Below are 21,895 nucleotides of genomic sequence, written 5' to 3' on the forward strand. Positions count from 1 at the left end.
ACGGATGCCAGGAGAACGCTACCTGCCCGAATGCATAGTGTCAACTGTAAAGTATGGTGGAGGAGGAATAATGGTCTGGGGCTGTTTTTCATGGTTAGGGCTAGGCCCCTTAGTTCCAGCAAAGGTCAATCTTAATGTTACAGCATACAATGACATTCTAGAGGATTCTATGCTTCCAACTTTGTGGCAACAGTTTGGGGAAGGACCTTTCTTGTTTCAGCATGACAAGGCCCCCGTGCACAAAGCAAGGTCCATACAGAAATGGTTTGTTGATATCAGTGTGGAAGAACTTGACTGGCCTGCACAGTGCCCTGACCTCAACTCCATCAAACACCTTTGGGATGAATTGGAACGCCGAATGCGAGCCAGGCCTAATCGCCCAACATCAGTGCCCGATATTAATGCCCATGATTTTGGAACGAGATGTTCGACAAGCAGGTGTCCATCTACTTTTGGACATGTAGTGTATCAAACAGGGTTGTGAAGGCCATACGGCTCTGTCCCAATGGACCTTAGTCAAAAGTAGTGCACTATATAGTTAATAGGTTGCCATTTGAGATGGAGCCGAAACACACCCAGTCCTCCTGTCTGTCACTGTACTTCCTCTATGAGGTCATAGCCTACTGTACTGTAGGCAAATCCCCTGAGAGAGGCTCATTCAGTCACACAGTGACAAGGCCAGCCAGACCAGAGTGATGCAGCACGATATGAAGCATTGTGCAAATGAAGTCAGACAGAGATAATATCTCACTCACTCTTTCTCTCTCTGTGTGTGTAGCCTGACTCACCCCAACCAATCAATCAGCACAAAGCAGGAAAGTAGTTATGAAGGAAGATGTTTACTAAATCAAAAGCCGTTCTTCTCCCACTGTATTTACACAGAGGTTGTTTTTGTTGCCGGGTAACATAAAAAACGACGGTAGGTTGGCATGTGTGCCTTGACAAACACTAGTGTGAGGTGAGGTTCAAAGAATGTGTTTGTGTGTGTGTGTGTGTGTGCGTGTGTGTGTGTGTGTGTGTGTGTGTGTGGTGTTTGACTGTGTGTATGTGTGTGTAGTGTGTCCGTGCTAATGTGGTGTTTGTGTTTGACTGAGTGTGTGTGTGTGTGTGCATGCGTGCTCGTGTGGTGTTTGTGTATGACTGTGTCAGTGTGTGTGTGTATGTGTGTGTGTGTGCGTGCGTGCTTGTGTGGTGTTTGTGTTTGACTGTGTCAGTGTGTGTGTGTATGTGTGTGTGTGTGCTTGTGTGGTGTTTGTGTTTGACTGTGTCAGTGTGTGTGTGTGTGTCTGTGTGTGTCTGTGTGTGTCTGTGTGTGTGTGTGTGCGTGGTGTTTGTGGAGGACCAGCTCATTAAAAGATGCATGCTTGGCTCGTTGTTCAACCTCTTCCTTTTGTTGTTGTAGTTACCGCTCTTGACTTATTGTGTTCTCCCTATCACCGTCAGTTACCGTTACTTTTAAGTAAAAGTATTTTTGGGCGGTATCTGTACATTACTTAACTATTTATATTTTAGAAAATGTTACTTCTACTTCACAACTTTCCTGAAGAAAATATTATACTTTTTACTCCATACATTGGAGTTTGGAGTAAAAAGTGTGCCCCTGGCTTTATGCACATTTTTAAAACAAGAAAATGGTGCCATCTCGTTTTCTTAATATAAGAAATTTGAAATTATTTATACTTATACTTTTGCTTTTGATAATTAAATAAAACATCCCTTTTTCAGGACCCTGTCTTTCAAAGATAATTCGTAAAAATCCAAATAACTTCACAGATCTTTATTGTAAAGGGTTTAAACACTGTTTCCCATGCTTGTTCAATGAACCATAAACAATTAATGAACATGCACCTGTGGAATGGTCGTTAAGACACTAACAGCTTACAGACGGTAGGCAATTAAGGTCACAGTTATGAAAACTTAGGACACTAAAGAGGCCTTTCTACTGACTCTGAGAAACACCAAAAGAAAGATGCCCAGGGTCCTTGCTCATCTGCGTGAACGTGCCTTAGGCATGCTGCAAGGAGGCATGTGCCACACTGTAGATGTGGCCAGGGCAATAAATTGCTATGTTTGTACTGTGAGACGCCCAAGACAGCGCTACAGGGAGACAGGACGGACAGCTGATTGTCCTCACAGTGGCAGACCACGTGTAACAACACCTGCACAGGATCGGTACATCCGAACATCACACCTGCGGGACAGGTACAGGATGGCAACAACAACTGCCCGAGTTACACCAGGAACGCACAATCCCTCCATCATTGCTCAGACTGTCCGCAATAGGCTGAGAGAGGCTGGACTGAGGGCTTGTAGGCCTGTTGTAAGGCAGGTCCTCACCAGACATCACCGGCAACAACGTCGCCTATGGTCACAAACCCACAGTCGCTGGACCAGACAGGACTGGCAAAAAGTGCTCTTCACTGACGAGTCGCGGTTTTGTCTCACCAGGGGTGATGGTCGGATTCACATTTTTCATCGAAGCAATAAGCATTACACCGAGGCTTGTACTCTGGAGCGGGATCGATTTGGAGATGGAGGGTCCATCATGGTCTGGGGCTTGTTGTCATTGCAGGCAATCTCAACGCTGTGCATACAGGGAAGACATCCTCCTCCCTCATGTGGTACCCTTCCTGCAGGCTCATCCTCACTTGACCCTCCAGCATGACAATGCCACCAGCCATACTGCTCTTTTTTTGTGGGGGATTTCCTGCAAGACAGGAATGTCAGTGTTCTGCCATGGCCAGGGAATAGCCCGGATCTCAATTCCGTTGAGCACGTCTGGGACCTGTTGGATTGGAGGGTTACGGCCATTCCCCCTAGAAATGTCCTGGAAATTGCAGGTGCCTTGGTGGAAGAGTGGGGTAACATTTATATTCGAGCAATTACATTTACTTTTGATACTTAAGTATATTTCAAACCAAATACTTTTAGACTCTTACTCGAGTAGTATTTTTAGTATTTTAGTGGATAACTTTCACTTTTACTTGAGTATTTTTCTATTAAGGTATCTATACTTTTAAGTATGACTATTGGGTACTTTTTCCACCACTGGACACCATTCTATTGCAACTCCTTGTCTTCTCCATGTTCAGGGGAAGATCTGAACAAGATTCCACAAAATACAGACAAGCATATTTGATGTAATCTGTCAGTTAACAAAAAGATAGTTGATGAGAGTTGACATCATACAGATACCGTAGCTAAGATCATTCATCAGATAACATCATACATACACTGAGTGCACAAAACATTCCGAATACCTTCCTAATATTGAGTTGCACCCCCTTTTACTCTCAGAACAGCCTCAATTCGTTGAGGCATGGACTCCACAAGGTGTCGAAAGCATTCCACAGGGATGCTGGCCCATGTTGACTCCAATGCTTCCCACAGTTGTGTCAAGTTGGCTGGATGTCCTTTGGGTGGTGGACCATTCTTGATACACACAGCAGTGTTGCAGTTCTTGACACACTCAAACCGGTGCGCCTTGCACCTACGACCATACCCCGTTCAAAGGCACTTAAATATTTTGTCTTGCCCATTCACCCTCGGAATGGCACACATACACTATCCATATCTCAATTGTCTGTCAGTCTATGTCATTGTACATCATACAGGTATCATACATAGGTCAGCATTCATGGAATGCTCCTTACATTAGCATTATATCGGCCCTCTGGGCAAAAGTGTCAGCTGAGTATCGGTATTTGTTCTACTCCATGCAAAGTTTCCCTCTCCATGAAACTTATCTACATTTTCGATAATGGTCCCTCTCTGTTTTCTCTCTCTCTCTCTCCCCACCCATCAGGTTCAGTTGACGTGTTATGTGGGGGCAGGAGAGGGACGTGACACAGAGTCTCTGATTGGTGGAGAGCCAGACAAGCAGTACGGGGGCTGTGACACGAGACTGTCTGAGGATGACTGGTGGGTGCACTGCAAAACAGGGGAACCATACATGAGTCCTATACTACTGATAAGTATAGTAGGGTGCAGCTCAATAGTCTTAAGTAGCTCCCTCTCCTGGTCTCATCTCTCCTTTACCTGCTCTGATGTGAGAAGATAAGATGATTAAGATACACCCGTATCCTAAGTAGTTTCCTTACCTTGCCTCCTGTTCTTTGTCTGCTGTGATGTGAAGAGACAGGATAGGACAGGGGAAAGTAGTTTGGCTTCTTCCGACCTCTGCTGGTTGATTAAACACATCACAGGGTAGTGTATACCGAACAAAAATATAAAGCAACATGGAACAATTTCAATGGTTTTACTGAGTTTCATTAGGCCCTAATCTATGGATTTCACATGACTGGGCAGAGGCGCAGCCAATCAGACTGAGTTTTTCCCCACAAAAGGGCTTTATTACAGACAGAAATACTCCTCTGTTTCATCAGCTGTCTGTGAGGCTGGTCTCAGACACTCCTTCAAAACTTGAGATGTCTGTGGCATTGTGTTATGTGACAAAACTGCACATTTTAGAGTGGCCCTTGATTGTCCCAGCACAAGGTGCATCTGTGAAATGATCATGCTGTTTAATCAACTTCTTGATATCCCACACCTGTCAAGTGGATGGATTATTTTGGCAAAGGAGAAATGCTCACTAACAGGGATGTAAACAATTTTGTGCACAAAATCTGGGATCTTTTATTTCAACTCATAAAACCTGGGACCGACACTTTCAATATGTCGTGTCTTTGGCATCATTAAAATGAAGACTGTTATTTTATCAAATCAATTCTAGGAAGTAATAACTAGGAAGTCGGGGCACCAAGGAAAATATTCAGATTACAAAGTTATAATTTTCCTAATAGAACTTTTCAGGTATTTTAATATCTGATCAATTAGTCTTTTAACTCTTGATCCTACTTGAGACGCAGACGTCTCAACTAGGCACCTGGAAATGCAAATGCACTACGCTAAATGCTAAATGTACTCGTTAAAACTCAAACGTTCATTAAAACACACATGCAGGGTATTGAATTAAAGCTACACTCGTTGTGAATCTAGCCAACAAGTCAGATTTTTTAAATGCTTTTCGGCGAAAGCATGAGAAGCTATTATCTGATAGCATGCAACACCCCAATATACCTGAAGGGGACGTAAACAAAAGAATTAGCGTAGCCGGCGCTACACAAAACGCAGAAATAAAATATAAAACATTCATTACCTTTGATGATATTCTTTGTTGGCACTCCTATATGTTCCATAAACATCACAATTGGGTCTTTTTCCCGATTAAATCCGTCCATGTATGCCCAAAATATCCATTTGTATAGCCTGTCTGGTTCAGGAAAAAAGCTCTCTTCCAACACGCAACGTCATTTTTAAAAATTATATAAGTTGCCTATATTCTTTGACAAAACACTTCAACCTACTTTTGTAACCCAACTTTAGGTATTTGTAAACGTTAATAAGCGATCAAATTGATCACTGGGCGATCTGTATTCAATAGCAGCTACTCAAGAAAACAATGTCCCTTTTTCTCTCTTCCAAAATCGATTGCTGTATGCTGGACGGAATGAAGGATCTATTTGTCATGACACAAAGGATTTTTGTCAATGAAAATGACGTTTTTGGCTACATCGTGTGGAAGCTGTAGGAATTGCAATCTCGGCCCTATTTAATTTGGTGTCCCTTCAACAATACATGCAAGTGGCGCATGGATATTTTTTTCAGTTTTCAGTGACCAGTTTTTCTTGCGCTTTTCGATGAAACACACGCTCTGTTATAGTCACAGCCGTGATTTAACCAGTTTTAGAAACTTCAGAGTGTTTTCTATCCACACATACTAATCATATGCATATACTATATTCCTGGCATGAGTAGCAGGACGCTGAAATGTTGTGCGATTTTTAACAGAATGTTCGAAAAAGGAGGGGGTAGACTGAAGAGGTTGAATTAATTATTCTTTACCTCACGTTAGTCTCATTCCAAACGCCATAAATTGTTGGTAATCTGCACGAACCCAGTCTTCACTATGAATCATCCATACATCAATTGTCTCAATCATGTATTTATTAACTAACTAAATAATCACAGAAATGCATTAACAAACAACAAAGTAGATATGGTTACAAGGAAATGATATGGGATATGCCCTAGTGAGCTAAACCGATATTACGGCTTGGGGAAGTGGGTGTAGACTGAGAAACGTGGGAATTACGCAAATAAGTCACTACACACTTGATAATTATATTAATTGAAATGCTAATCCTTTGCACATGAACGCTCACTCATTCTACTCAAGCCTTAGCTCCCTCTGTGATCGAGGTACTGGTCTGCTGGGGAATTCCCAAGGTGGGGGTTATATAGTTTCCTTCATTAAACAGTTTAAAATCACATTACATAATTTCATAATTTTTAATTTTTAGATGCAAGCCTCACAACTGAGACTCTTGTATAAACAGAGTTATGGTAATGAGATTCATGAGATTCACAAACATTAAACATTAAACTAAATGGACCTGTCGTAGCTGGATTCTCCCCCGACCATGTACACATTTTCCAAAACATGGACATTGTTTAGTTCTCAAGTTCTGTGATGTGGAAGAGGTTCCTTTGTTCTCCTGTGAAACTCACTCTCTCTATACTGCATGGCCATGAGGAGAGAGACTCCTCTAGGAATTTATGACCTGCGATAACAGAGCCTTGGTGTAGGGGGAAGAGAGAGGTGCTGAGAGAGAGAGAGAGAGAGAGAGAGAGAGAGAGGAAGAGAGAGAGAGAGAGAGAGAGAGAGAGAGAGAGGGGGATGGTGCTCGCTGTACCCAAAGAGGGCCAAGTCATGACAAGTATATAAACAGGCACATCTCCATGGTTTGGTATACCCATATTAATTAATGCAGTACCGGTTCCCAAGTACCCAAATACTTTGAAATCACTTTTACTTGTCTATGTATGTCACCTTTTTATTTTTATTTTTTACAGACTAAGTTCAGATATTTTGCCCACCAAACTGTATCCGTTGAGTTTTTGGAGTTGAATGATGTTGTGATCTCTTTTGAATTTCCCACATCCTCAGTCGGCAGACAACAGAGGACCAGATCTCGCCTGTCATCACACCAGTTGAGCCTAACAGTACGTCTCCACTAGAAGAAACAGAGGACCAGATCTCGCCTGTCATCACACCAGATGAGCCTGACAGTACATCTCCACTAGAAGAAACAGAGGACCCATTACCCTTTCCTTATGTAAGTCAAGGCTTATCTGGTACTTTCCATTATGCATGCAAGCATTTACAGGCAATACAATACTTGATTGTGCTTGTTCCTTTGTGTGTGCATACAGATCTCCGCCCCTCTATTGGACACCAGTGTTCTGCGTGCGAGGGCAGAGCTGAGGAAGAGTCGACGAACCCGCCCCACTCGAGCTTTCCGTCAGAGCTCTACCACAATAATGCTTGAGGAAGACCCGGACCACGACTGGAGGTTCTATGACTCCTCAGGTTAGTAGACAATTCCAAATCAACCCGTAGAACTGACCTTCCCCATGCACTGTAGACCTGAAGGGATCGTATAGTTCTAGGAAAAATGGGAATAGCTACACCTTGCTCTCTAATAGTCTAGGTGGAAGTCCCAATATATATTTCTTACACCAATCTCATCTTTTCAGATACACACAAGTGGCTAGAAGGTAGGGGTTAAGGATTATTACAACCATCCCTCATGTAAGGTCATTCACACAAGGCCAACCATCTGTTTTGCCCCTTTTGCAGATAAGCTAGACTCTCTTATACGGGGGGATTGTGCGTCTGGTGAGGAGCAACCCAGAGGGAGGGAGGTTTGTTCACAACCTTCCCAGCCCCAGAGAATAGCCCTCTTCTCTGGAATGGACCCGTCTGCCCTCAAGGTACATGCTCTCAGCACCCCTATTTTACAACCTGAAACACTGTGTGCTTCCCAAATGCCACCCTTTTCCCTGTGTAGGGCCCACAGGGCTTTGGTATAAAAAGTAGTGCACTATATATCGAAGGGATATTCAAATCCTACACTGGAGGTCTGAAATACTGCTGGTTTTCTGTTCTACCTTATAATGAATTGCACCCACCTGGTGTCCCATGTCTAAATCAGTCCCTGATTAGGAGGGAAGAATAAAAAAAGAATGGAACTGGCTTCGAGGTAAAGATTAGAATTTGAGGGATATAGGGAATAGGGTGCAATTTGGGATGTAACCTAAGGCTGAAATTCAATCATACCTGCACTGCTGGACATCTGCACTGCATGTGGAAAAACGACACATTTCCATAAAAAAAGTGCATTTTGGGTGATAAACAAAACGAGTGTGATTTTTTACAAGTTATTTCTTACAGCAGGAATCAAGACAACATTAATTTAGAAAGATTTTTCACAGTGCAGAACCAATGTGATTTTCCTTAGTAAGTGTTTTCCTGTACTATCACAAATGTCTATATATGACTTGTTCATATCTTAAATGTATCACTGTCTCTCCTAGGCCCAACTGAAGAAGCGAGGAGGTGGTGGTGGAGGAGGTGGTGGAGCCGGTGAAGGAGTAGACACAGACCGTCAGACAGACAGACTTTCCCCTTCCCCCTCTCAGCTCTCCCGCTCTCCAAGACGTTCCTCCTTCCTCCCCGGGATGTCACGAGTGCTTCCCCCTGTAGGGAACAAAGGTGCAGGGTAAGTTTACTCCCAACATGCTGCTCTTATCTTACTAGCATAAAACCACAAGTGATTTTGTAGTTTTAAAATGTTATTCAACAGGAAGCAACAAAATGTGAATAAGAAAAAAATAACAATATGATATAACAACAAGCAATGCAGATGACATAGCTAGCTGGCGACATTAGTTCGCTATTAGCTACAATAGTTAACTGCAAGGCAAACCGTTTGATCTTTGTTTGTGTGACCCTCAGGGGGGACAAGTCTCCTTCATGGCTGCGGGAACTCAAGTCTAAGAAGCGCTCGAGTCAATACAACAGTGAGGCCTAACTGAGCAGAGCAGGGTGAGGGGATGGATCCAATTTTACACCAAATATTACAAATCAAAGTCCATATCTGATCACATTCCCCTTCTATCCACACCTTAAAGTGATAGTTAACTCTAAAGAAAGCTTAACGTTTGTTAAAGTGATGCTCCAGAACTTTTGTGTAATTTCAGTCAGTAGTTTTGAAAGTGCTGCTCACTTCGGTGTACCATGTCACCCAGTTGTGTACTACATCATCTATGTTGTATGATATGTTGTCCTGCTAAAAAAAAACTTTGCAATATGTATGATATGTTAAGAATCCAATTCATAAAATATGTTGCAAATTTGTTGTGCTTAAGATTGCAGACTACATCTTTAAGTTTGCAGATTGACAATGTAAGACACACTTTGATTTTGGAGAGAAATATCACATTAAAATATGCCCCCTATCTGTGTCATGTAAATAATATTGTATTTCTGTTTACCTCTAGGAGATACCATTGACAAGGAGATCATTCAACTGTGGGCTGGACTCCAATCATGTACCTTTTCAAAAACACACTTTTTTTAATGAATTAACTATGCGAGACAATGGAGAAGCATTGGATACTTCCCTGCGTTGTGACCATCTTTTTCCACTTTCCTATTTGACAAAGGAACTATGAGCATGTAGATACTTTATTTGCAACACACACACACACACACACACACACACACACACACACACACACACACACACACACATGTTTTGAGGAGTGGACTCAAAATGCCCTTTTCTGTTAATTTGCAACATTTGCCTCTTATCCCAGGCCACTGTATTTTCTAGACTGTATCTCTCCATCCATCCATACTTGCATTCCAGATTCACTTGACATAATTACCATGTGTGTTTAGGTCATGCACACAAATATCCACAATACCACGATGTTCACAAACTACTTGAATTGTACATGTTTTGCCACCTAGCCATGAACTCTCTTTCTTTCTCGATTCATCTCTTGTTTTGAACTAACCCATCTGTTTCTCTGCTCTTATGTTATGCACTCACTCGCTGCTCGGATGAGCTGCTCTTGATAAAGCATCTGCTAGATAAATTGAAATGATCTCTACTCTATCCAAACAGGAAAAGGAGTATCTCTGTCTGGAGGTTTTTGAATAACTTCCTTAAAACCTTTACTGAATGTCTCAAGACTTTAAAAAATTATTTTCCAATAGTTTCGTTCTTAATAGAACCATAATTGTTTTGGTTCCGTTCCACTGTTCTGACCAGCAAAATAAAGTTCTGAACCGGTTCAAACCCCCAAAAAGTACCAGTTAATATGATTATTTTCTGGTCTTTTTTAAACCTACTGTATGAAATTGTCTTTTTTTTAAACATTTAGCTCGACATTAAATTACTTCACCAATCTGTGCATACAGAGCAGCTTGCTATGGAGCTGGCAAGCTATAGTTGTTTACATGTGTGATGGAAAGAGTGTAGGGCAGAGAGATGTGACTGAAATTTTGCAGGTGGGGAGATAACAAGAGGGTGGAGGAGGCTTGTCTTGAACCGCTGGGCATCTTGTTATGACATACATTATCTGAATTAAGCCCACAGAATTATACCTACGGAGTAGCGGCTTCTATGGAGGAACTTTGAATATCTTTGAACTTTAGGTAGTTCTCTTAAATATGGCCTCTGCAGAAGTCAGGGCATTCATACCTCTTGCGCTTTGCAGAACAGTGCAGAGCTGTTGTGAAGGAAGCAGTGAGTTTGTGTTTATACAGGACCTCACGCCCCCACCTACCGTCAACCAATCATGTTAATGCGGAGCTATACTGAGCCCTCCGCATTGTTACAAAATTGGGGAGGTGCACAGTGATGTGGTACAGAGCTTGATTTGGCCTCTGCATGTCTCCGGAAGCTCTGCATTGCGTCACACCCTCCATACGGAGCCTCCAACCACATTTTTGGATCAAGCATAAATTGTCTTTTAGTAGGCTACACGCTTCAGTGGGAAGTAGCCTACACACGCTGGCAGGCAGACACTGGAAGAAGTTTCTGAGTGACAGAGGGAGGGCTTTGTATAGGCACTTTACTGCATTTTTCTGTGGGATTGTTAAAAAAATGCCCAGAATGTAAAATAACATTATTAACAATATTCCCATGATTTGAAAATAACAGTTCAGCTTACTTTTATTTACTCCAAGCAGAGATGGGACTCATGAAAATGTATTTTATTAGGCATTAATCAAGCAAAAACATATATATTTTTTATTGTGACAAGCCATCACTGAGATTCAAACCTATAATCTTCTGTTAGTCCACTGCGCCACCAGGATGGAGCTAGCATGACATGTTTTTTACACATACAAAGCTGTTCATTTTAGTCTATTCAAACAGACCCCATTTCAAAGGAAACAAGCACTCATTAAGATCAAGTGTGGCCAATTAGTGGGTGTGGCCAACATACCTGAACACACTTAACAAGATAGAGGATAAAGAGAGCTTTGTTAAAGCTGAGAACAGAATGTATGTTTTTAAATAACATTCTTTAAACAATTCTATGAAAGTTTTCTTGTGATTTTTATGGAATGTTTTCTTAACATTCTAGGAACAATTTGAGAACATGGCTTTAAATAGAAACCTGTAGGAAATGTTATGCTGAAGTACTGAAATTCCCACAGAAGAACATTGTTTCTTAAATATTTGACAACATTCCCAAATGTCAAACCAGTTGGAGAACGTTCCTTAAAAAAAATATTCTATAAAATGTAACAATGTTTGACATTTTAGGATACATTCTCTTAAAGTAATAAAATAGCAAGAAAAACGTTTTTTTTTGTCAAGTTCCTTAAACGTTTCACAGCTAAGCAACTATCCTGCATCATTCCCAGAAAGTTGTGGGAAGGTTGTATGCTAAATAACCATAGGACAACCATGCTCTCACCAACCTCAAAGACCCAGCTAGCACATTTGGTTCCATGGAAGTTGAGGGAATGTACGTTTTTGGTTTCCCATTGGTTCTGGGAATGAAACCAACCGTTTCTTGACTGGTAAAACGAAAAGTTTTTAAACATTCTGAAAACGGAAGTAAAAAGGTTTTCTGTTCTGGGAACGTACATTTTTAGGGTGCAGGGAGGTTCTGAGAACATTTTACTATGGTTTCCTGAAAGTTTTCCTGGGAGGTTTTATGAACGTTCGGAGAACAGAAATTATAGGTTATTTGAAGGTAATTCAATTACGTTTTGAGAATGTTCTCTAAATGTTGTAAATGTTTTGAATGAAATGTAAAGGTTATTGATCTTAATGAGTGCTTGTTTCCATTGAAATGGGGTGTGTTTAAAAAAAAAACTGAAACAAAGCTGTTCATTTTAGTCTATTCAAAACACACCCCATTTCAATGGAAACAAGCACTCATTAAGATCAGGTGTGGCCAACACAAGTGGGATCAGGTGCAGCCAACACACCTGAACATGCTTAACAAGACGGAGGCTAGAGAGTGTTTTGTTGTTAGAAAGTTCTTTGAAGGTTACTTATGTTTTCTTGAGGTTTTTATGGAAAGATTTCCTAATGTTCTGAGAACATGACTTTAAAAAGAACTATGAGGAAACCTGTATTAAACGTTTTGCTGAAATACTGAAATTCCCCTGAAGAACATTGTTTCTTAACGTTCTCGGAACTATTTGAGAACATTCTCAATGTGAAACCAGTTGGAGAACGCTCCAAGAACATTTAAAAAATGTTGATGAAATGTAACCATGTTTGAACTTTTAGGACACGTTCTGTTAAAGAAATGAAATACCAAAGTTGTGGGAAGGTTGTATGCAAAAATAACCATAGGACAACCACGTTCTTACCAAACTCTAAGAAACATATAGTTCTCAGAATGTTATGCACTAGCAAAGGATCACTATCCCCGTCGCAAAGGATCACTATCCCCGTCGCAAAGGATCACTATCCCCTTCGCAAAGGATCACTATCCCCGTCGCAAAGGATCACTATCCCCGTCGCAAAGGATCACTATCCCCGTCGCAAAGGATCACTAACCCCGTCTCAAAGGATCACTATCCCCGTCGCAAAGGATCACTAACCCTGTCTCAAAGGATCACTATCCCCGTCGCAAAGGATCACTATCCCCGTCGCAAAGGATCACTATCCCCGTCGCAAAGGATCACTAACCCCGTCTCAAAGGATCACTAACCCCGTCTCAAAGGATCACTAACCCCGTCTCAAAGGATCACTAACCCCGTCTCAAAGGATCACTAACCCCGTCTCAAAGGATCACTAACCCCGTGTCAAAGGATCACTAACCCCGTCTCAAAGGATCACTAACCCTGTGTCAAAGGATCACTAACCCTGTGTCAAAGGATCACTAACCCTGTGTCAAAGGATCACTAACCCCGTCTCAAAGGATCACTAACCCCGTGTCAAAGGATCACTAACCCCGTCTCAAAGGATCACTAACCCTGTCTCAAAGGATCACTAACCCCGTGTCAAAGGATCACTAACCCTGTGTCAAAGGATCACTAACCCTGTGTCAAATGATCACTAACCCTGTGTCAAATGATCACTAACCCTGTGTCAAAGGATCACTAACCCTGTGTCAAAGGATCACTAACCCTGTCTCAAAGATGTCAATTCTCTCAAAAATGTTCTATGGAATTTTTTGTTTCTTTAATGCTATGTTTATTAAATTCACTGGAATAATAGAAAACACACAAAAATACACACACTCAGAGATACAAATACGGTTGGCCCATATACAGTAAGAAACATTATTTTGAGTGGCACCATAGAATGTTTCTGACACCTACACCTACCTGTCTACATTGGTTGTGTGCAAAGCGTGTGATAGGAGCATGTTGGTTGAATGCACCAGGTGTCAATAGACAACATCATTACTGTATTGCAAGGAAGGGCTTCTCCAGATTCCCCCTGGAAAGTGAGCTTGGAAAAATGTCCAGTGCATCAAGGGAGGTGTGTAAGAAGATTTACATGTTGTTTGCATTGCTGTTTGCATGGCAAAGACCAATGTTTGACTTGGATCCTGCTAATATAGAACTGAACCATGTACTGACACCTAGTGCATAGGACAGGGTAGTGTTAAGAGTAGGTAAACAGTGTCCCACACAGATTAGAGAAAGAGGTGAATAGAGAGAGATGCAAGGAGAGAAAAAGGGTAAGAGGTCAAACAAGGAGGAGGAAAGAAACTTAAAGGATTAAGCAATGGCTGAAAATAAGAGAGGGTGATGAAAAGGACGAAAGGAGAGAAGTAAAGGAAATGCACTACGGGAGAGTGAACGTGGGAGAAGATGAAGGGGAGTAAATAGAACAATAGACAGGAGAAAGAGAGGGAGAGATGGTGGGGTAGTGGACAGGCAGACGGATGGAAAGCTGGACAGACAGACATATGGGCAGCTAGGTGTGGCCAATAGTGCTGAGTGGGGTTGATCTCTCTCAATCCTCTTGGCTCGCTGTCTGTGTGTGCCCACCATCGGGCGACTGGCAGGGTGGCAGCATGAGCGTGGTCGGCCTGGGTGGCAGCCCTATTGAGGGGCAGTGTGATGGACACAATGCAAGCGACAGACTTGCTGCATCAACAGCATCCCCATTCCTGTTTTTTTTTGCTGCAGTGTGCCATTTATAAACCATAAATACCCCCCCTGGCCCCTAGTGCCTGCTCGCCAGGCCTCAACACTCACACGCCCTCATACAGAGTGAGAAAGAGAGAAATAAATTAAAAAAGAAGAAAGAACAAGGAAAAACGAAGAGAGTGTGCCTCGTACGTGGTGCAGTGAAGCACAAGCCATCCAGGTAAAAACAGATCTCTCTCTTTCCTCTCTGTCTGTCGTCTTGTGCTGCCAACAACTATTGCTGTTTTCAATTATCCCTATTTATTGCTCTCCATAACCCTGTGTGCACTGTTGTTTTACCTGGAATTGAATATGTGTGAATGTATCAAATGCGATAGTGGAAAAGAATATGTAATATAGTGAGCTCCAAAAGAATTGGGACAGTGACACATTTTGGGAGTTTGGCTCTGTACTCCAGCACTTTGGAAATATAAATTATACAATGACTATGAGGCTAAATTGCAGACTGTCAGCTTTAATTGTAGGGTATTTTCGTCCATTTAGGGTGAACCGTTTAGAAATTAAAGCACTTTTTGTGAATAGTCTCCACCATTTTAGGGCCACCAAAAGTATTGGGACAAATTCACTTATGTGTAATAAAGTAGTAAAAATGGAAATATCTGGTCCAATATTCATAGCACGCAATAAATGTGAATAAACATTTGTTGGATACATTTTCTGTTTGTTTTGGTTGTGTTTCAGATGATTTTGTGCCCAATAGAAATGAATGGTAAATAATGTATTGTGTCATTTTGGAGTCACTTTTATTGAAATCTTAACGCTTCAACATGAATGTGGATGCTACCATGATTATGGATGATCCTGAAGTGTTTAGAAACAGATTCTATAGTTATTTACAATGAAAGTGACTCCAAAATGACAATACATTATTGGAGTATTCGTGCATGCAAAAACTACAGTATTTGATTGCACTCGAATGCCAAATGTGGTACTGGACAACGCCAGAGGCTTGCTGATCTTATTGGCCAGACCTAAAGTGACCACGGCACAGACCACCTCTGAGTTAGCTGTTATAGTCCCTGTTATAGTCCCTGTTGCCATTGTGTTAAGTGACTGACTGTGTTTGGGAATGTTTTGGAATGTAGAGGTAAAATGTCAGAGCAGCAGGGTGCACCGGAGCAGCTAGCAGCTGGGAAGAGCCAAGGAGGGGCAGGAGCCACCTATAAGGTGGGTGTTAGGCAAAAGCTAATCGTAGAACTGCAACTTTGGGGAAACTTCACCCCAGAGCTACAAGGTCACTGGACTTTAAAAAAATATTGTTATATCCTAGTGTTCCCAGGGTCCCACTTTTATGAAGGGTCACTGATACCATGTATTTACAATGAAATAAGCAAGTACAGAACAATTACACCTCACTATACAGCACATTGTTACATTAGAACTGTGCAACTTGTAGGCCTATGCAGTTTGTGCTAATGATAAAATTGTTGTTGTAGGGCCTCTCGGGTGGTTAAGGGCGCTGTATTGCAGCGCCAGCTGTGCCATCAGAGACTCTGGGTTCGCACTCAGGCTCTGTCGTAACCTGCCGCGACCGGGAGGTCCGTAGGGCGACGCACAATTGGCCCAGCGTCGAGTTGGCCGGTAGGGATATCCTTGTCTCATCGCGCACCAGCGACTCCCGTGGCGGGCCGGGCGCAGTGCGCGCTAACCAAGGTTGCCAGGTGCACGGTGTTTCCTCTGACACATTGGTGCGGTTGGCTTCCGGGTTGGATGCGCACTGTGTTAAGAAGCAGTGCAGCTTGGTTGGGTTGTGTATCGGAGGACACACGACTTTCAACCTTTGCCTCGTACGGGAGTTGTATTGTTGATAGTAGCTACTAAAACAATTGGATACCATGAAATTGGCGAGAAAACGGGGTAAAAATTCAACAAAAAAAACAAAACAAAAAGTTATTGTTGTAAAAAGGGCTTTATAAATACATTTGATTGTTTATCTTATTTTACACTATGTATTATTACTTACTTAACACTGACCTGTGCCTCTCCCTGGCTTGCCTTGCAGGTGGTGGTGTTTGAGTTCGAGAATTTCCGTGGGAAGAAGGTGGAGCTGTCTGCAGAGTGTAAGGATGTGATTGAGAAGGAATGTGAGAAGGTGGGATCTGTCATTGTGGAATCTGGACCGTAAGTGTCAATGATTTTGATTTCTTACATTACCCATGATGCCTCATTCGTAGCCACTTAATGTTTACCTGTCTCTCCACTACTCCCAGCCTCTTATGGCATTGACGGCCCTTATTTAATTCAACCTCAGTCTCTAGAAAATTAATTACATTCCTATTGAAATACATACAGTATATACATTTCGATCACATTTACAGTTTTTACCAATTACCAATTACCTTTTATTTATTATCTCACAACTACCATTTATGTACAAACAATTGGTAAAGTGCAATTACACTTGTGTTCTCAGCTGGGTGGCGTTTGAGTGCCAGGCATTTGGCGGGGAGCAGTTTGTCCTGGAGAAGGGCGAGTATCCTCGTTGGAGCACCTGGACCAACAGCCAGACTAACAACTACCTGCTGTCCTTCAGGCCACTCCAAGTGGTCAGTATGTCCCTGGAATTATAATTACAATCAGAATCAACTTTATTCACAAAGTATTTACATGTTTCAGGAATTTGACCTGGTGAAACGCTGTACAATAAACAGAATATACAGAGAGAATATAGACCAAATAATTTACACATAATCTACATACAGTATATAAGGATGTTAGCCTACTGACCTTAGCAACCCACAGTGGACAGGCATCCAGCTGTCATAAGATAAGACTGTCAAGCTATATATAGTCTCTCTAAACAGACGGTTTGCGTCTGGCAATGTATCAATGCTCCAGCTAAAATGTCTGTACAAGTTGGACATCAGTTGGGACAGAGGCACGGGTGGATTTAGTGATTTGGAGGCCCCAGGCAGAGGCACATGTTTAGCCCGTGTGATGGGAGAGTTGTTTGTAAAAATAAAAAGTTATAATTTTTTGAAATGTCAGACAAAAGCCAACAAAGACAACATCCTCCCCAGACCTGTTGGCTATAGGCTTATATTGCTCCAAGGTTGGCGATATCTGAGACTAGTCAAGCTAAAGGGTATAGACCAAAACATTATTCTGTCTAGGGTTGTCAACTCTCCCAGTTTGGCCTAAAGTCTCCCAGAACTGACCTTTACCTACTGGTGGATGGTAATGTTGAAGGACTTTTATAATCTTGCATAATAAGCTTGCAAGTTTGGTTCAATCTCCAGTAGCTACCATCTTTCAAACTAAACACCAACTAAATAGCAGTGTGGAAAACAAAGCATAACCACAACCTGTTCTCATCTGTGTTTCTCCAGGACAGTGCAGATCACAAGCTCCACCTGTTTGACAAACCAGGTTACGCAGGGAGGAAGATGGAGATTGTGGACGACGACATCCCCAGCCTGTGGGTCCATGGCTTCCAGGACTGTGTGGCTAGTGTAAAGGCTCTGAATGGAACGTAAGTTCAACACCTCTACATATAATTGAGGTCAGGAATACAGTATCTCTCTACAGCTAGGTTACTGCAAGGTTATCTATCATGCAAGTGTGTTTTTTTGTGTTCCATAAATGTGATTATGACACTATGTTCCTTTTCCCCTATCCTCCCTAGGTGGGTGGGCTACATGTTCCCAGGCTACAGGGGTCGCCAGTATGTCTTTGAGCTTGGAGACTACAAGCACTGGAACGACTGGGGAGCCACGGCGCCTCAGATCCAGTCCGTCCGACGAGTGCGTGACATGCAGTGGCACAAAAGGGGCTGCTTCACCGCCCCTGCCCCGCCCCCTGCCCCCACTCCTGCACCCAACCCCACACCCCCACCCACCGCTGGCACCAGCTGAAAGACAGTGGCTGTGGCCCCAGGCTCCCTAAGAAGCCAAACCCGGGCCCCCCAACCATCCAGGGCTCCACTGAGTCTCTCCTCATCACAGAGGGCCACCAAGAAACGACGAACTCGGAAGTGAAGTGACCATCACGGACTTACCTATGTGTCTGGAGTAGAAATAATAAAGGCTTTGACCCTGATTTGGTTTGATCCAACTGGATGAGAGTGCGTTGTTTTTGTCTAACAGGCCCTCTTATTGAGATGCTCTGAAAACTTCTCTGATGTTGTTAGAATAATATTATTTAGTGTGCCATCGCCATACAATAGCAGAAATATTATTTGTTTTTTTTACAATCTACTGTAGCCCCATTATTAGAATGGATGTAGGGTAAAACACTGACCAGCAGATGGTAATATGGAACCAGAAGACATCAATCTGCATGGGAAGTTGAGAAGAGTGTCGAGGAGAGGTCAAAGACTAATTAAAACAATCATGTTTATCACCATTTAAAAAAGTATACACTTTCACCCAACAAACTTCAGGTAGACTACGAGACATTCCATTGTGAGGAGGGGTTAGGGCAGGGATGGGAAACTACAGTCAGAGAGGAAGAGACCAAACTCGGCGGAAATTCTGTCTCCATCCATCAGGTAGCGTTTTTTTTTTGTTTCGCCCAACCAAGCTAGGAATTCTTGTATGGAGGTCAATGAGTGTTGAATTTGGTCAACAACAAAAAATGAATGGCTTATTTTCTACTTGAGGTTTATTTAATCTAATATATGTTTTGTGTAATGCTTAAGTTGTTAAAAGTGTACTGATATAAGTAGGACATGTGACATCCCAGCAACTTTGAGAAAAAAATATTTATATCGGAGTTGTCTCGAGATGGCTATGCATATTTATGGCATGAGGCTGGTAGCATAGCGTCTCTCTCCAACAACCCTCATTGAATGTTCAAAAAAGGATTACAATAATGAGATGTATCCACCAATCCAAAGAAAGGATAGGTGGGAGCTAGACAGCCAGCCGTGCCGCTTTGTGGACAACGACTCCCATTGTTAGATCGGAGAGGCATGTATCTTGTCAGTATATCCATAATCTTTGCTAGAGTCCTCGGGCCCAGAGTGGTGTCACACTTTCCCCCCCACCCCTAGCAAACACAGCTGATGAAACTAATTGCATTCTAAACTGAACATCATGATTAGTTGATTATTGGAGTCAGTTGTGTTAGATGGGGAAAAAGTGTGACACCAAACAGGCCCCAGAGGCAGGGGCATTTTTAGGATTTGAAGACATTGGGAGCTTAGCTCAAAACCAGTAGGGGGTCCGGAGGCAAAGGAATTTCAACAGCTAAAATTCATAAGTTTGGTGCACTTTGAGATGAACATTGAGAGATTAGCTCTTTATCAGGTAACTTGCACTTTCCTACCTGCCACAGCAGACACTGACAGTAGTCAATTACAGTAGCAACTGTGGGTCTCTCTACCCTGGAACACATACATCTACAGTGTATTGCCAAAAACCTCTAGACCACTCAACAACATAAAACATAGACGCTGACATGTCCAATGAGACAAACTGATTAAAGAATCTAAAGGTTGTTCACACTGCAGGCCTTAATGCTCAAATCAGTTTTGTTTTTCAAATCCGTTTTGGTCTACTGACTGTCCAAACAGCAAGTTACAAGTGACCAAATTGGATGTGTGTGTATAGACAGCAGTCATTTGCTGACATGGCTACGCTAGTTGTCATAGTAATGATGGGTGTGTGTGCAGTGGTATAGGCTGATTGGTGGCGGCGCCCATTCTTTGAATGTTCATGGAAAATCATGCTGTAAGAACACTTTTAAAGCCTCGAAGGATAAGACGATCCAACTTCCAAAACAAATCATGTTTTGCTAGCCACAGCAGTTAACTAGCTAGCTAGGTAACCATTTAGCTTTCTAGCACATTCACTTAACAATTAACAAGCTAGTTAGCTCCCACATGTTCTTGTTAAACTATCAACAGTGTAGCTAGCAAGCAACGAGATATGCCAAATCACAGTCTAAAAACCACTTGAGGGCAAATAAATCAGATTTGACCATTCAGACACAAGTCACATGCCCAGGAATCAGATTTGTACAAAGGTGGTATGAAATGTCGCTTGAAATATCAGATTCCATGTGTTTTTGGTCTGTTCAGACTGCAGGAAAAATAACAGATTTGAATTGGATCTGCAAATACATAGGATTTGAGTCACTTCAAACTGCCAATGAGAACACGGCTTAACAGTACCCGGATGCTTGCTTGCTTGCTCTCTCTCTCACTCACTCACTCACTCACTCACTCACTCACTCACTCACTCACTCACTCACTCACTCACACACTCACACACTCACACACACACACACACACACACACACACACACACACACACACACTATGCAATAATTGGAATCCATAGAGCAGCTTCAAGTGACAGTCTACTGTGTGCTCACCCATCTGCCTCTCTCCATTGCTTTCTCTGTTGTGGTCTCTCTTGTCTGTCCTCTTCTGTTGCTGTCGCTTAGCCTTCTATGTTGATGTCTCTTGTCTATCCTCCATGTCCTGATTGTAAAAAGTGTAGAAGTAAGGCTTTTTCACCTCACCTGCAAATTCTTTGTAAACCTTTTTTTACTTTTTAACTGTCTCTATGTCACCTGTTATAATTTGTGTAAATACAACTAGACTATAGAGCAGCTTGAAGTGATAGTCTACTATGTGCTCAAACCCTCTCTGTCCATCTGCCCTCTTCTGTCACTTTCTGTGTCTTGTCTGTTGCTGTCTGTGTTTTGTCTGTTGCCATCTCAGGTTCTTGTTACTATCTCATTTGTCTATCCTCTTCTGTTATGGCCTGTTCTGTTCTTTTGGTGTCTCTCTCCATCATATCCTATTCTTCTGTTGCTGTCTCTGTGTCTCGTCTGGTGTCTCCATCATATCCTATTCTTCTGTTGCTGTTTCTGTATCTTGTCTGCTGTGTCTCTCTCCATCACCTATTCTTCTGTTGCTGTGTCTTGTCTGGTGTGTCTCTCTCCATTACCTATCATTCTGTTGCTGTCTCTGTATCTTGTCTGGTGTGTCTCTCTCCATCACCTATCATTCTGTTGCTGTCTCTGTGTCTCGTCTGGTGTGGCTCTCCATTATATCCTATTCTTCTGTTGCTGGGTGTTTCTTATCTGTTGTGTCTCTTTGCAATCTAAAATGGTCAAGGGGATACTGGGGTAACTTGTTTGGGCCGGTGTAGTGACGACCCGTCATTCAGGGCAGGTGGGCAGAGCTTAACAACAAACATTTTGTTTTTGTTGTTGCCTGTTTGCATGTTATTTTGGCATTAATACGTTTCATATATCAGTTTGCAAACAATAAAAAATATGTTTTGTTTTCTTGAGAAAGGAAGCTCCAAAATGTAGGTGTTTCAGCCTAGTTCAGTGTTTTCTGTGGTGGTGGGGCAGCCAGTAGAAAATACGGAGTGTAGGGGTTAGTAA

General features: G+C 42.3%; 2 protein-coding genes across 2 annotated transcripts in view; both read left to right on the forward strand.

Annotated features, from left to right (window-relative positions):
* Positions 1-10,232, forward strand: part of LOC139413654 (trichohyalin-like) — a 28,205-nt gene extending 17,973 nt beyond the window's left edge. Inside the window, exons 4-10 of the mRNA XM_071161285.1 lie at positions 3,806-3,921; positions 7,010-7,178; positions 7,276-7,432; positions 7,703-7,836; positions 8,440-8,624; positions 8,861-8,950; positions 9,406-10,232. Of these exons, the coding sequence (XP_071017386.1) occupies positions 3,806-3,921; positions 7,010-7,178; positions 7,276-7,432; positions 7,703-7,836; positions 8,440-8,624; positions 8,861-8,936 (837 nt within the window). The 3' untranslated portion in view covers positions 8,937-8,950; positions 9,406-10,232. The remainder of the gene's footprint in view (positions 1-3,805; positions 3,922-7,009; positions 7,179-7,275; positions 7,433-7,702; positions 7,837-8,439; positions 8,625-8,860; positions 8,951-9,405) is intronic.
* Positions 10,233-14,585: 4,353 nt separating this feature from the next.
* LOC139413656 (beta-crystallin B3-like) lies at positions 14,586-18,604 on the forward strand. The gene is made up of 6 exons (XM_071161287.1): positions 14,586-14,711; positions 15,637-15,718; positions 16,554-16,672; positions 16,965-17,097; positions 17,881-18,023; positions 18,177-18,604. The coding sequence occupies exons 2-6, from the start codon at positions 15,644-15,646 to the stop codon at positions 18,403-18,405; spliced, it is 699 nt and encodes a 232-aa protein (XP_071017388.1). The 5' UTR covers positions 14,586-14,711; positions 15,637-15,643; the 3' UTR covers positions 18,406-18,604.
* Positions 18,605-21,895: the final 3,291 nt, after the last annotated feature.

Source organism: Oncorhynchus clarkii, chromosome 7, assembly GCF_045791955.1.
Source record: "Oncorhynchus clarkii lewisi isolate Uvic-CL-2024 chromosome 7, UVic_Ocla_1.0, whole genome shotgun sequence".
Lineage (NCBI taxonomy): Eukaryota > Metazoa > Chordata > Actinopteri > Salmoniformes > Salmonidae > Oncorhynchus > Oncorhynchus clarkii.

Excerpts from the sequence above, each read along its gene's own strand:
- LOC139413656 (XM_071161287.1), top strand. The coding sequence starts at position 15,644 with ATGTCAGAGCAGCAGGGTGCACCGGAGCAGCTAGCAGCTGGGAAGAGC. Across the intron at positions 17,098-17,880 it reads CCTTCAGGCCACTCCAAGTG|GACAGTGCAGATCACAAGCT; the intron begins GTCAGTATGTCC and ends GTGTTTCTCCAG. Across the intron at positions 18,024-18,176 it reads GTAAAGGCTCTGAATGGAAC|GTGGGTGGGCTACATGTTCC; the intron begins GTAAGTTCAACA and ends TATCCTCCCTAG.